The 13,359-nt window shown below is 35.9% G+C and overlaps 1 protein-coding gene across 7 annotated transcripts in view; it reads left to right on the top strand.

Annotated features, from left to right (window-relative positions):
• Window positions 1-13,359, top strand: part of LOC120421420 (short-chain dehydrogenase/reductase family 16C member 6) — a 40,053-nt gene that overhangs the window by 25,231 nt on the left and 1,463 nt on the right. For 3 of the 7 annotated variants that reach the window (XM_039584627.2, XM_039584630.2, XM_039584632.2), the window contains 2 exons: window positions 6,526-7,018; window positions 7,083-7,589. The exons of 3 other annotated variants lie outside the window; for them this stretch is intronic. In XM_039584627.2, the coding sequence (XP_039440561.1) occupies window positions 6,526-7,018; window positions 7,083-7,526 (937 nt within the window). In that variant the 3' untranslated portion in view covers window positions 7,527-7,589. Of the gene's footprint in view, window positions 1-6,238; window positions 6,464-6,525; window positions 7,019-7,082; window positions 7,590-13,359 lie in introns of those variants that run through there. One more of the 7 variants, XM_039584629.2, reaches the window with a different exon arrangement.

Genomic DNA, 13,359 nt, shown 5'->3' with positions numbered 1-13,359 from the left:
TATCTAAGCCCGCTCTCACGCACACTAGCACGCCATTTGTTTTGCTGGCTGGTACAAAATTTAACCTCAATCTTTTTCGTGTACGTACACGCAATACATGCGCACGTAGATAACTCTATAGTGCACCTCTGTGCAAAAAAATGAAAACATTCGCTGATGCAGTTTTCGAGAAACAGCCCTTTTAAGAAGTTACATCCGATTTTCGATGAGAAAACCAAAACAAACTTTTCAATTTTAGCATTTCAAAGAATATGCAATTCGAGATAATGATGAATTTTGCTTCAAATGACTGCCAAGTATCTTTGGGCCAAGTTTCAGAAGGTTTGCTGATGTAGTTCTCGAAATACAGCCATTTTAAAATGTTATTTCCGACTTTTTCTCTCCTTCTGAAACTTGGCCTAAAGATGCTTGACAGTCTTATGAAGCAAAATTCATCATTATCTCGAATTGCATATTCTTTAAAATGCTGAAATTGTATTGATTTTATAGATATTCTTAGAAAAAGTGGGAAATAACATTTTAAAATGTTCTTCTGCCCAAAGAAGCCATTTTGCATCATTAGTTCGTTCATATAATTTTCCATACAAATTTGACAGTTGTCCATACAAAATGACATGTGAAAATTCAAAAATCTGGAATTTTTTGATCGATTTGGTGTCTTCGGCAAAGTTGTAGAATGGATACGGACTACACTGGAAAAAATGATACTCGGTAAAAAAATTGAGTTTTATATGCAAAATAACACTATTTTATTTTTTTAATTTTCTGATATGTTTTAGAGGACATCAATTGCCAACATTTCGGAAATTTCCAAAATGAGCAAAAAATCTTTGACCGAGTTAAAAAAATTTGATTCAATACCGATTTCTTCAAAAAATCGAAATATTTGTCGCAAATCAAATTTGCAATCACAAAGTACTTTAGTGAAATTTTGATAAAGTGCACCGTTTGCAAGTTATAGCCATTTTTAGGTAACTTTAGGTAACTCAAAATAGTCGCAGTTATTCATTTTTTAAAATTAGTACCTATGCATATTCTGAGAAAATTCTCACCCAAACAACCCACCATTTTCTAATGTCGATATCTCAGCAACTAATGGTCCGATTTACACGTTAAAATATGATACATTCGTGAAATTTTCGGATCTTTTTGAAAACAATATTTTCAAATAAATTAAATCAACACTAACATTTCAAAAGGGCCAAACATTCAATATTACGCTTTTGAAATGTTAGTCCTTATTTTAAATGTTTGAAAATATTGTTTTCGACAAAAAAAATCTTTCCTCCTTCTTGTTGCAAACAAGGAGGGATTTATGTTTACAATAAATGTGCCTGGATTTTCTTCAAACCTACCTTTATTTCTTTTATTTTTTGCGACTAAAGTCCAGATTCAACATTTTATGATGAAAAACTGAAAAACAAAAAGGGCTGCGAAGTTATTTTTTCAAGACTGATTAAAAAACATTTTACACCCTTTGTGGTCGTACAAAGGATCATAATACTCAGAAAAAAGCCATATCGTAGTGAACAATAATATCAGCAATTTAAGCTTAATATTAAGACCCAATTCACACAGCAGTTTAAACTCGAAAACGTGAAGAGATTGAAACTTGGTGTCTTGAAAAAGCTCTATAATAAAATTGTACGCCCGATTCGACGGCGAGTTCAAAATAAAACGTTACTTAATCCACCTTTAGGTGGTTGGTGCCTTCCTTGCATCCATAAAAGTGAATACACTACACAGCTTCAAAAAAGTGAATAAATAACACTTTGTTTTATCAAAATATCTGAGAGCCGGCCTCAAAAAAGTGTATTAAAAACACTAAAGTACTTATAACTTCTGATTGGGTTGTCAGATCTTCAATCTTTTGGGCTCGTTGGAAAAGTCTTTTGATTAAATATCACTTAAGTGCTCATAACTTTTGATTGGGTTGTCAGATCATCAATCTTTTGGTCTTTCAAATACCTTTCTAACAATATATAGCATGACGGGGTTTCTTACAAAAACTACCCTCACGGACGTGCTACCGTCCGTGCTACCCTTTTACAATCTTCAGAAGTTTAGCTAAAATCGTTTTTTTAGCAAAACTTTTGAAGTACTTTACTAAATTTCATAATATTAACTAGGGTCTTGTGGGACCCCAAGACGGTCCAAATATATTTTTTCAAGAAAACTTCAAAATTTAAATAAAAGTAGAATTCAAACCAACTGAAAACAAACTAAAACGCATTTCGGCATTGATAATCATATTTAGCATGTTTGAGCTGGATTAAAAACATTTTGATTTCTTATGAAATTCCAATGTACAGCACCGCAATTTTTTTTTCTTGCAAAAAAATAAATTTTCGCCAATACTTAGGTATTTAGGAAACTAATGATTGCAAAACAACTGGACAGGTGTATAATGAATTTTTAAACACATTCTTTATTCAAATGTCAAAGCTTCGATTCCTTAGCCAAAAATAAGTAACTGTGAAAATCTTGAGCGAGATTGGTTCAGGTTTAAGAGTCGTTTAAATCGTTGAAAAGGGAGAAAAGAATCCTTTTATACAAAAACGTCTTCTTTAAAATGCTTATAACTCGTCAGGGTCAACTCGGATCGTTTTGCAATCTTCGACAAAGTTGTTTTTCATAAAAAAATACATAAGAATCGCACACTTGACAATGATCCGACACTTTTAACAACACCTTTTAGAGGAATTTAAAAATGTTTGCTTTTCCCCATATATTTTTGCGATTTTTCCCATACAAACTTCAACGATATTAAGCGATCCTTGCATCTTAACCGATTTGGCTCAAAGTTTGCACAGTTACTTATTTTTACCTAAAGAATCGAACCAGAATGTCACTCTAATGAACATGAATTTTCCCATAAAATGACAATTTTATTTCAAAAATTAAGTCAACGTGTATTATGTTTGGGTATCAACATTTTTGTAATTGAAAGACGCAACTTTTGGTACCATAACATCTATAGGTCATCGCTGAAATTTTAAAGTTATCGCAGTTTTAGTGAAAATAGTTGAATCTGCTCATTTCGTCGTTTTCCTGTTTTTGCGCGTGGTGCGTCGAAAAACTCAGTTTTTATTTTGAAAAAAATCATATTTCTGAAACGTACGGTTCGTCATCGCCAATTTTTTGATATTTTATGTGAAATTTTCCGAGGAATCCAATAAAAATATTTTCAGACATAGGCTCTTTGGTCCAGACACGGTCGAAACGCCATTTAAAGTTTTCATGCGACTTTTTCAAATGTTAAACTAGATTTTTGAAACCACTTACTATTTTTCCCAAATAACCAAACTCATCACCTTTCTATTGCGTCTAAGGCAGCTAAAATCGGATGAAATGGCGCGAAGATATGATTTTTTGAAAAAAGTGGTTTTTGCGAAAAATGACGAAAATTGCCATTTTTCGAACCACCCTAGCACGATGTAGGTCACCCTAATGGCCAAACAAAAAAAAACATACGGGTCTAATTATGTTGGCCAAGGAACCCCCAGAAAAATTTTGAGCCCGATCGGAGAACTTTTTTTTCGGTTTAGGCTCTTTTCAAATGGAATTGCTGTATAACAAGAGTATAAAAAAGGTCTTGAAAATAGTCAAAGGAGGGAATTGTTCGAAAAAGGTTGTGAAACACTGTTCTAGAATGACAGGCAAAGTGAACCGTTTTAAGACGGAATTGCAAAAATAAATATTCATTTTCGATATAAGGTTAATCAACCCTCAAAAACCTTATTCTGAAAATCATCAAAAATACTATTTTTACAACTTCTCACAAATTTGATAGCTCTGCTGAATAGCCTAGAACTATCCAACCACGAAATTCGCTTAAGGGATTACATACCTGTAGAAAATCGCAAAATTTCATATTACAGAAAATTTATTGAATCCACTAAAAAGATGATTTTCAATCACTCCTGAAAGTTTCATGAAGATATTACATGATTAAACTGAGTTAGAGACGATTTTAAGATCAACATTTTGCCGTCAAACTTTTTGAGCATTTTTCTCGAAACACAAAGTTGATTTACGGGTGCCACGATATCTCGAGATGGGATGAACCAAATTGGCTAAAATTTGGGGTGAAGACTCTCAAGACATATCCCGTGTGCATGACGAAGCCCGATTTTAAAATTATGCTTTTTTAAAAAATACAAAAATCAAAAACTGACGATTTTTTATATGAAAAAAAAAAAACAAAAATATTTTTATCTTTTCTTCAAATAAGTTTTTTGAAAATCGGCGTTCCTCATGCACACAGGACCGGTTTAACGAGTCTTCACCAAAATTTTGAGCCGATTTGGTCAAGGCAGTGCGGAGATATCGTGGCATCCGTTTTTGGAAACTGATAACTTCAAATAGCTATATCTCGGCAATGATACAACCAAATGTCTTCAAATTTGTTTTGATAATAGATAAAAATGTATGCTTAAGGGGTTACATGTATGTAACCCCTTAAGCGTTCGTTCACCATATCCTGCTGCGGCTGCCGCCAGGCTGGAGATCAAACAAGTTCTGCAAAGAATTCGACTACCTTAGCAAAGTAGCTGAACATTATTCATCATCATCATCATCATCAGCGCAGGACGTTGCATGTTTCCGCGTTGCGGAAGCGATTGTCACCCGGTTGTGTGTTTTGCAATCTTTTTTTTTTTTTTTTTTTGAGAAACGCACATTGACATCAAAATGTGCTGGTGTGGCAATCTTAGAAGCCAAGTAGGCATCGGCATGACTTGCAACTTCAACTACCCAAAACAAAACCAATACAACATGGCAACACGGCGCGATTGAGCGCCACCGATAAGCCGAAAAGTGCATCCCGTCCAAAGTTTCGCCCGTTATCTCCAAATTCCGCTATCTTATCAATGTAGGGTTCAAATTTAGCTTCCACTATAAAAACCACCCCTCCAGGTTATCGCTAATACCACCAGCGAAATCCAGACATGACTTTGGATAAGAAATCTTTTCACGCCACCAGCAACGGCTCGAGAGCCAAGTTCAAGGTCCCGCTCGGCGGGGTCATTCTTGCAAAACATGCACTACATTGTCCGGCTCGCGACTTCCTCAAAGCCATTGTGGCCGACAAGCCGCCGGACCGGTTTTTTTTCTGTTCGTAATTGGATACATGTTTGTGAGTTGCGTTGAAAGCGAAACTGCGATCTGGAAATAGATCTCTTTGTTTTGAATGTCGCGGGGAACGATGTTCATGGCATCGTGAATCGTGGGTCATTTCTTTTGCACTGTTTAGATTTCGATCCACCTGAAGACAAAGAAGTGTCAACATTATGTTGAGGCACAGAATGGAACCTGTTCTCTTTTGAGGCGTTCCGCAACGCGGAAGAATGCATCCGTGGATGATGATGATGATGGCTTTAGAAAAGGTAGTCGAACTCTTGGACCGCAAGCGGAATTTTTCTGTTTGATCGTCAACCTGTAGTAGAAGGTGAACGCATGGTTCTGCAGATTTCAAGGTTCCTTAGCTCCGGGCTATTTGTAGCATTGGCGGAGATCTGCGAGACAGGTCTTGGAGATAAGTTGTTTTTACTGGTTTTCTGACTATGGCTGATTCTCTGTCCGAAGTAACGGTTTGTTTTTGTGTGGCTTAGTCAAACTTGGAAGAAATGTCATCACAAACAATAACGATAACAAACTATCTGTCATCAAATATCTGAAGCTTCAATGTTAAACAAAAACCTAGAAGAAAAAGTTCAATAAAAAGCGTTTTGAATAAAGAGGTCAGCAATAGTGAATTGAAAAAAGTTTTTTTTCATGATTCCAAGACAAGACACAAAAAATCCGTCTACTGCCTTAGTTTCTCTTTCTTGCATCATAGCAACACATTTTTTTTTTGTTCAACCGAAACGGTATTTCCACGTGTCTTTTTGTGGTTATCTTTATGATCACGAAACAGACCTGCGCCACGTGTACTGTTTTTGAATTCAAACTGCAAACCACATAAAACTAAGTGACAGCCATAAAGCACTGGCATTTAGTTTTTTTTTTTTCTACTGAAATAGGCTCATTTTAATGCAGGGTGTTCCCACTTTTAAACCCCCGTTACAAGTTGCACCATCAGTATCATTAATATACTCAAAAGCCCTAATAATGGAAAAAAGTTGACCCTGTCGCCCTTCACAATCAGCTGTAGTCGGGAGTCTGTTTTGATTAGTCACGCTGTGTCACCACAAATCACCACCCTTGTTTGCACTGAAACGAATCTAACGAAGAAATCGTAAACACTTGTTTACGACCAAACATTCTCGTCAACAAACGATTCACCAAATTTCTTTCCGTGTTTGCACGCATTGCATGCAACTTGTCGTGTAAGTCAAGGCTTCCTGTTAAATGTCATGTGTGCACCTGTCCTGTCACCATCACCATCCAAGTCACCTGTGTGCGTTGTCAACACTCACCCACCCCGTCGTTTTGCACGTGATCTTGGCCTACTACTCACCAGGTTTGGTCGCACCCCTTCTCTTCGCATGATCATCACTAAACGGTCTGACTTTACGTTCTCAGCAATGCCGGCGCCGCCAATCCGGGCGTCCAGCTGTACAACGTGCTGCTCATTCTGGTCGACCTGGCCGTGTTCTGGATCAAGGCCGCCGTCAACATCGTCATGTCGATCGTGCACCTGGTCGTTCCGCCCGAGCCCGAGGACGTCAGCCGGGACGTGGTGCTGATCACGGGGGCCGGCCACGGAATGGGCAAGTGCTTGGCGCTGCAGTACGCGGCGCTAGGGTCGACCGTGGTCTGCGCGGACATCAACGAAAAGTCCAACGCGGAGACGGTGGCGGAGGTTAAGCGGCTGGGCGGAACGGCGTTCGGCTTTGGGTTGGACGTGACCAACCGGCAGCAGATCATCGACGTGACCAAGCAGATCAAGGAGAAGGTCGGCGTGGTGACGATTCTGGTGAACAACGCCGGCATCATGCCGACGCACCCGCTGCTCCAGCAGACCGAGGCCGAGATCCGGAAGACGTTCGAGATCAACGTTATGGCGCACTTCTGGGTACTTTGAGGACCCTTGATTACCATCAACCTTGCCCTAACATAACCTCTAACCCCCTTTCCAGCTGATCCAATCACTGCTCCCGGACATGATCGCCAAGAACCGTGGCCGCATCGTCGCCCTCTCCTCGATCGCCGGCCTGGTCGGCTTCAAGAACCTGGTCCCGTACTGCGGCACCAAGTACGCCGTCCGCGGCATCATGGAATCCCTATCCGAAGAGCTCCGCGCCGACCCGCGCAAGCCGGACGTCCGCTTCACCAGCATCTACCCGTACATGGTCGATACCGGACTCTGCAAGCGACCCCACACGCGCTTCCCCTCGATGATGAAGATGGTCAAGCCGGAGGAGGCCGCCGCCGCCATCATCGATGCCCAGCGGCGTGGCCTCGTGGAGGCGTCCATCCCGAAGTACCTGCTGTACCTGAACACGTTCATGCGAAACTTCCCGCTCAAGAACGGACAGCTGCTCGGGGACTTCCTGGACACCGGACTGAACTCGGATCTGTAGAGGGAGTTTCGTTGTTTTGTTGTTATTGTTAGCAATGCCAAATAAAAATGCCATGAGACTTTTGATGATTTGTTGAAAGATCGGAATGACTTGACAGTTGGAACGGGGGGTTTTTTTTTTTTTGTTGTTGTTGAGCGTACGCCACACGCGGGATGAGTGGCAGATAATTGCAAATTACCGCGCGTTTAACGCGTTTTTTGCGCGATGATTTCAATGGGAGGAGAGTTCAAGTGGTGATTGCTGCCAAGCAATGAGCGATCGTGATCGTTGGAGCGAAGGTAGAGGAGTAGGACTAGCTGTCAAATGGTAGCCCATAACAAATCATTGTTTGGGTTTTTGATTTTCAAATTTCCCGCAATTTAAACGAGAAAAACCTGAAAAAAACACGTGAATTGTGTTGCTGATGGCAAGTTCTATCATACCCTTGGAGATTCCATCCCAACATTGGCTGAAAATTCATATCGAAAAAGGTGATTTTCCTGTTTACCTTTTTTGCTTTTTTTCTTTTGGTCGATCAAACAGTGCGCCCGTACACTGAGAATCGGCATTAAACATTTTTCAGTTTGTTTTTACACATTTGCATGGGACTTTTGAGTTTAACCAGGATAACACACTTCGTGTTACCAAAGTAATATGTATAATACTGATTCTCAGTGTTTGTTATCTGAACTTCCAAGATGGCGGCTTCTTCGTTACCCCCTGCGTAGCCGTGATTACACCAGATTTTTGTTGTAAAAGACATTTCCTTTTTAATTGCAGCTAATCAAACTTTAAATTATTTAATCGATTTAAAGTATTTATTAAGCAGCCCAACAAAATCAATAAAGCATTTGTTTGTATCACTCGCGAACGAGGGAGAGAATTTGTAGTCATTTTCTCTCCTCGCTCGCGCTCGCCTTTTCACTAGCGCTCTCGCTCTAGCCGCGGAGGCTCGCGTTCGTTTCATGATTTTTTCAACCTGATTTTTGATTTATTTATTTATGTTTTGAGTATTTTAATTATCCAACATTAAAATTACTGACAAAAAACAAATCTGAGGTAGACATTCAACTGAAAAACGGTGCAATTTATTAGAATCCTTTTTTCAATTTTGTCTGTCCTGATTTTTAATTATTATGAATTTTTTGTTGATTTTATAAATTTTGCCAAATTTATCTATATTCTTGGTACCGTAAACCGGGGTGACTTTGATAGGATTTCAATTTGTTTTTAGAATATTTTCCAACAGGTAAGGTTTTTCTCAAGATTATTATTTTTAAAACATGTACTGGGGTAGGCCACACAAAGTCCATGCACTATTTTGGAAAAAAAAGTTTTTTCAATAGTGTTTAGAAAAATAATTACGTTAAAAATTCTTGGTTTTAATTCCGGGGTGACTTTGATAGTCATAGTTTTTCTTGTTAAAATCATATTTAAGATGTTCAAACTTTATTTGTACGTTAAATGTACCATCACTAAAGTAGCTGATATAGTTTGTAAGAAAAAAATCAATGTTTATATTAAGTTAACTAAGTTTATAAAGCTTTTTAACAAAATACATATAAATTTTAGGTAAAATTGTCAAAAAGTCGGAATTTTGCCTGAAGTTTGTTAAAAATAGTTTTGTTTATAAAATTATCGATTTATATTGCATTTTAAACTGAATTTGAAGCACGAATCACAAGTTTTCACATTTTACATGAAATTTGTTCAACTGAATTTGCCTATAAATTGGGAGATTTTTTTCAATTGTGTTTCAAAAACACATATTATTTATTATTTACAAACTTATTTAACCTTCTCCAAGTGGAAAATTGTCCAAAGAATCCGAAAATGCATTCCGTTTTCCGATTAAAAATCATGTTCATTGAGAAAATCATGACACTTTGAGAAGTTTAAAATAATGACTTTCATCCACATTTTCTTAACTATAGTTAACTAACTTTTTAAACTTTTCAAAAATTTATGAAAAGTTCTTCATGAGGTACTTTGAACACTTCTCTACCACGGTCAGTTGTTTCTGAACCATTCCTTACGTATTTTAATTGTACTCTTCATTTTGCGGAAAAATCGCAAACCTATCAAAGTCACCCCGGCTATCAAAGTCACCCCGTTTTACGGTAGTATTTTTTGATTCTTTTCAATTTTGTATGTTTTTTTTGTGAATTTTCCAAGTATGTTAATTCTTTTCAAACTTCATCATCCCGGTACGAGAATCGAACTCACGACCTCTGGATTGGAAACCCAGCACGCCGCTAGTCGAAACCCATCCCCTACCGGTCAGTATTCCCAGTGAGCATATTTACTCTTTTAAGGGATCTGACTTTGCCGAGCCAGACAGGAATCGAACCCATCACCTTCCGCATACAAGGCGAAACCCGTAACCTCACGGCCACGGAAGCTTGGCAATTTGTAATTTTGTCGTTTTTGGTTATTTTGAGAACATTTCAATTTTTACATTTTTTACAATTTGGAAATTTTTTTGTTAATTTTAGGAATATTGTAAATTTAGCTGATTTTGACACTTTGATAATTTATTTGATTGATTGGTTGATATTCAACTTTATTTGAGAAAAAAAAGACAATTTTGATAATATCATAATGCAGTAAATTTAAGTAATTTTGACAATTTTAATAATTTTGTCAACCTTGGTTATTTTGAGAACTTTGCTATTTCATTTTGATCTTTTTAACAATATTCAATTATTTTTAGCATGTTTAGCCTTGTTTATTGTTAAAATTAAGAATTATTGTCACAACACAATTTTAATGTGAACTAAGTACTAATACTAGTACTAGTACTTTATAAGAAATATTCTTTTAAATTTGGTCAGTTTAGATTTTTTAAATTCTTAAATTTGATGTCGAATTTATTAATTTTGATTAATTTATCAATACTTTTGGGTAATATTTTTTATTTTTAGTCTTGCAATTTTGTTAAATTTGTAATTTTTATCAGTTTCGCTCATTTATTTGTTTATCTTGATATTAAAAAAAAAATTTAATGATTTTTCATGTTTTTTTTTTTTATTTTGACATTAAAAATCATTGCAAAAAAAAAAAACAAATCTGAGGTAGATATTCAACTTAAAAACGGTGTACTTTATATTTTTTTTATTTTGTTATTTTTTTAAATTTTAGAATTTTTGTCGATTTTATTAATTAAGACTAATTTATGAATATTTTTGGATAATATTTTGCTGTGTTTATATTTTCTGTTAAATTTGTAATTTTTGTCACTTTGGTTAGTTTTATTAAATTTTGCCAAATTTGATAATTTTGGCAATGTTGGTTATTGCCATATTCTCAAAATTTTGAGCATTTTGAGATTTATGTCATCTCTAAAAATTTTCAAAATTTGACAATTTTGCCAATTATGACAATTTGGTCAAATTTGTTCATTTCGATATTTAAAAAAAATGATTTAAAATTTTCAGGCTCATTTATGATTTATTTATTTTTTATGATGTTTAATTTTTAGCAAAAAAAATATTGACAGAAAAAAACCTGAGGTAGACATTCAACTGGAAAACTATTTAGTTTATAATTTCTATTAAATTTGTAATTTTTTTCAGTTTTGTAAATTTTCTATACATCATTTTAATAAAATTTTGCCAAAGTTGACAATTTTTGCGATCTTGGTTATTTTGAGAACTCTGAAATTTCGACAATTTGGATGTTCTTTTTACTTTTGAACATTCTGATATTTTTTAAATTTTGATAATTTCGACAATTTGATAATTTTGCCAATTATGACATTTTGATAATTTTGTCAATTTTGACCATTTTGATCATGTTAACAATTTTGATAACAATTTTGACAACTGTCAATTATATTTTGAAAACTACCAAAACTACTAAATATCATAATGTGGTCAATTTTAGCAATTTTAACAGGTTTGATAATTTTGCAATAAGCAGTAGCAAAATTTACAATTGGGTACTAAAGCCCTGTGTCAATTTGTATGTACAACGGTAAAAAACACGATTAAAAACCATTTCTGATCTTTTTTTTTTCATTTTAACTCAAAAAAAAATTTGACAAGACAACATTTTTTCGATGGATCAACTATGGTCCCCTTGGAACGAGCTGTCAAGTAGGAGCTTTTCTGTCAAGAAGGACCGCGAGGTTGATTTTTCAAAATTGATTTAAAAATCCATTTTAAACTCTTTGTGGTCGTACAAAGGGTCATTGTACTCAGAAAAATAAGCTTTATCGCTGTAAACAAAAATATCAGCAATCTAAGCTTCATTTTAGGACCCAATTATTTTATTTCAAAATTACATGAACAACTGCTAGTTGAGAAATTGAAGAAATGAGCAGAATTAAATTCAAGAGTCCTGATTGCTCCAAAAAGACTCAATCATTCGCGATCACAAATCGAACGCGTTGAAAAACAGTTCTGATCGGTCCCACATCAATCGCTGCTGAACACTCTCCTTCTCTTTGCTCTCCCTCTCACTCCAATCGTGTAGTACAGCCAATGGCTCAGAGAGGCTGATTGCGCTATGTCACTCAAAGCTGACTCGAAATAGTCTGCGAAACGGCTTTGTTTTGATCATTTCTGGAGTTTTTTTTTAAAAGGTCCAATTAACCAAATTTCCAGTTTTTGCTTTTTGGGTGTTTTTAGAACCTTGAGTCAGGGCAGGGGATTGAAACTCGTCTGAAAACCTGTATCATTTTTTCCTTTAAAACGGTGGCGCCGCGTGGTGGTAGCTGCCCTGTTTATTACACTGTGAAATTATTCATCGCTAATCCAAGTAACCAAAAGGTGGCAACAGAAATGTCCGTCAAAAAGGGGAAAAAATATAACTTTTATAAAATTTTCGAACAAATCAGCAACAACTCACAAGTTTGATAGTCAAACTACAATTCTCGCTTACTTTTTCAAAAGGTCCTAAAAAACTCAAGGCGCATTGGTTGTTTTGAAAAAGTAATCTAGAATTAAAAGTTAATTTTGTTATTTGTTTTTGCAAAACCGCATGTCTTTTAACGAAAGTGCCAAAAATATTCGTAATTACCTTTTGCCTCTTGGTGGCGCTTTGTATTAGTATGTGTGTGGTCGATGATAGAGTTATCTACGTGCGCATGTATTGCGTGTACATACACGAAAAAAGTGAGGTTAAATTTTGTACCGACCAGCAAATCAAATGGTGTGCTAGTGTGCGTGAGAGCGGGCTTAGATAACTCTATTGCGGACGTGCACGCAGAACACAGAACAGTGAGAACTAGCGAAAATGCCTCACCTTCTTCTGATACAAGTCGCCATATTGAAATTGCTTGAAGATTCATACCCGTGGTCAGGGGTATTGAAAAACACCCAAAAAGCAAAAACTGAAAATTTGGTTTATTGGTCCTTTTAAAAAAAAACTCCAGATTTATTAAACTGCTTAAAATCAATGTTATCAAAAATGTTTTGTAAATTAGACACATGACATGACACAACATCAAAGACACATTTGACAGCAAATTCCACCATGCAAAATTGGTGGCAATCAAGTGAGCGCCTTGCTGGTTTTTTGAAAGATTCGCTCCTCTCTCTGAACATATTCGTTTGTGACTAAATTTATACATTTTTAGAGGTAAAGTTACACATTTTTGACAGATGTAATATTAGAATAATTTTTTTAACTAGGTACTTTTCACTTAATTGCTTCGAAATAAGTAAATGGTGTTGTTCTAAATGTGATAAGTTTAAATTATTTTCTTGACTTCACCAAAACAAATTGTTTCGGATTTTTTTTTTGCGTGATTCGACTATCAATTTTGTTATGAAAGGATGATGATCAAATGGTGCAAATCTTCCCAAAAAATCGATTTTATAACAACAACTAACAAATTAATTTCCAATTG

The sequence above is a fragment of the Culex pipiens genome, chromosome 1 (genome assembly GCF_016801865.2).
Source record: "Culex pipiens pallens isolate TS chromosome 1, TS_CPP_V2, whole genome shotgun sequence".
Lineage (NCBI taxonomy): Eukaryota > Metazoa > Arthropoda > Insecta > Diptera > Culicidae > Culex > Culex pipiens.
This window is presented reverse-complemented; position numbering and strand designations above follow the sequence as displayed.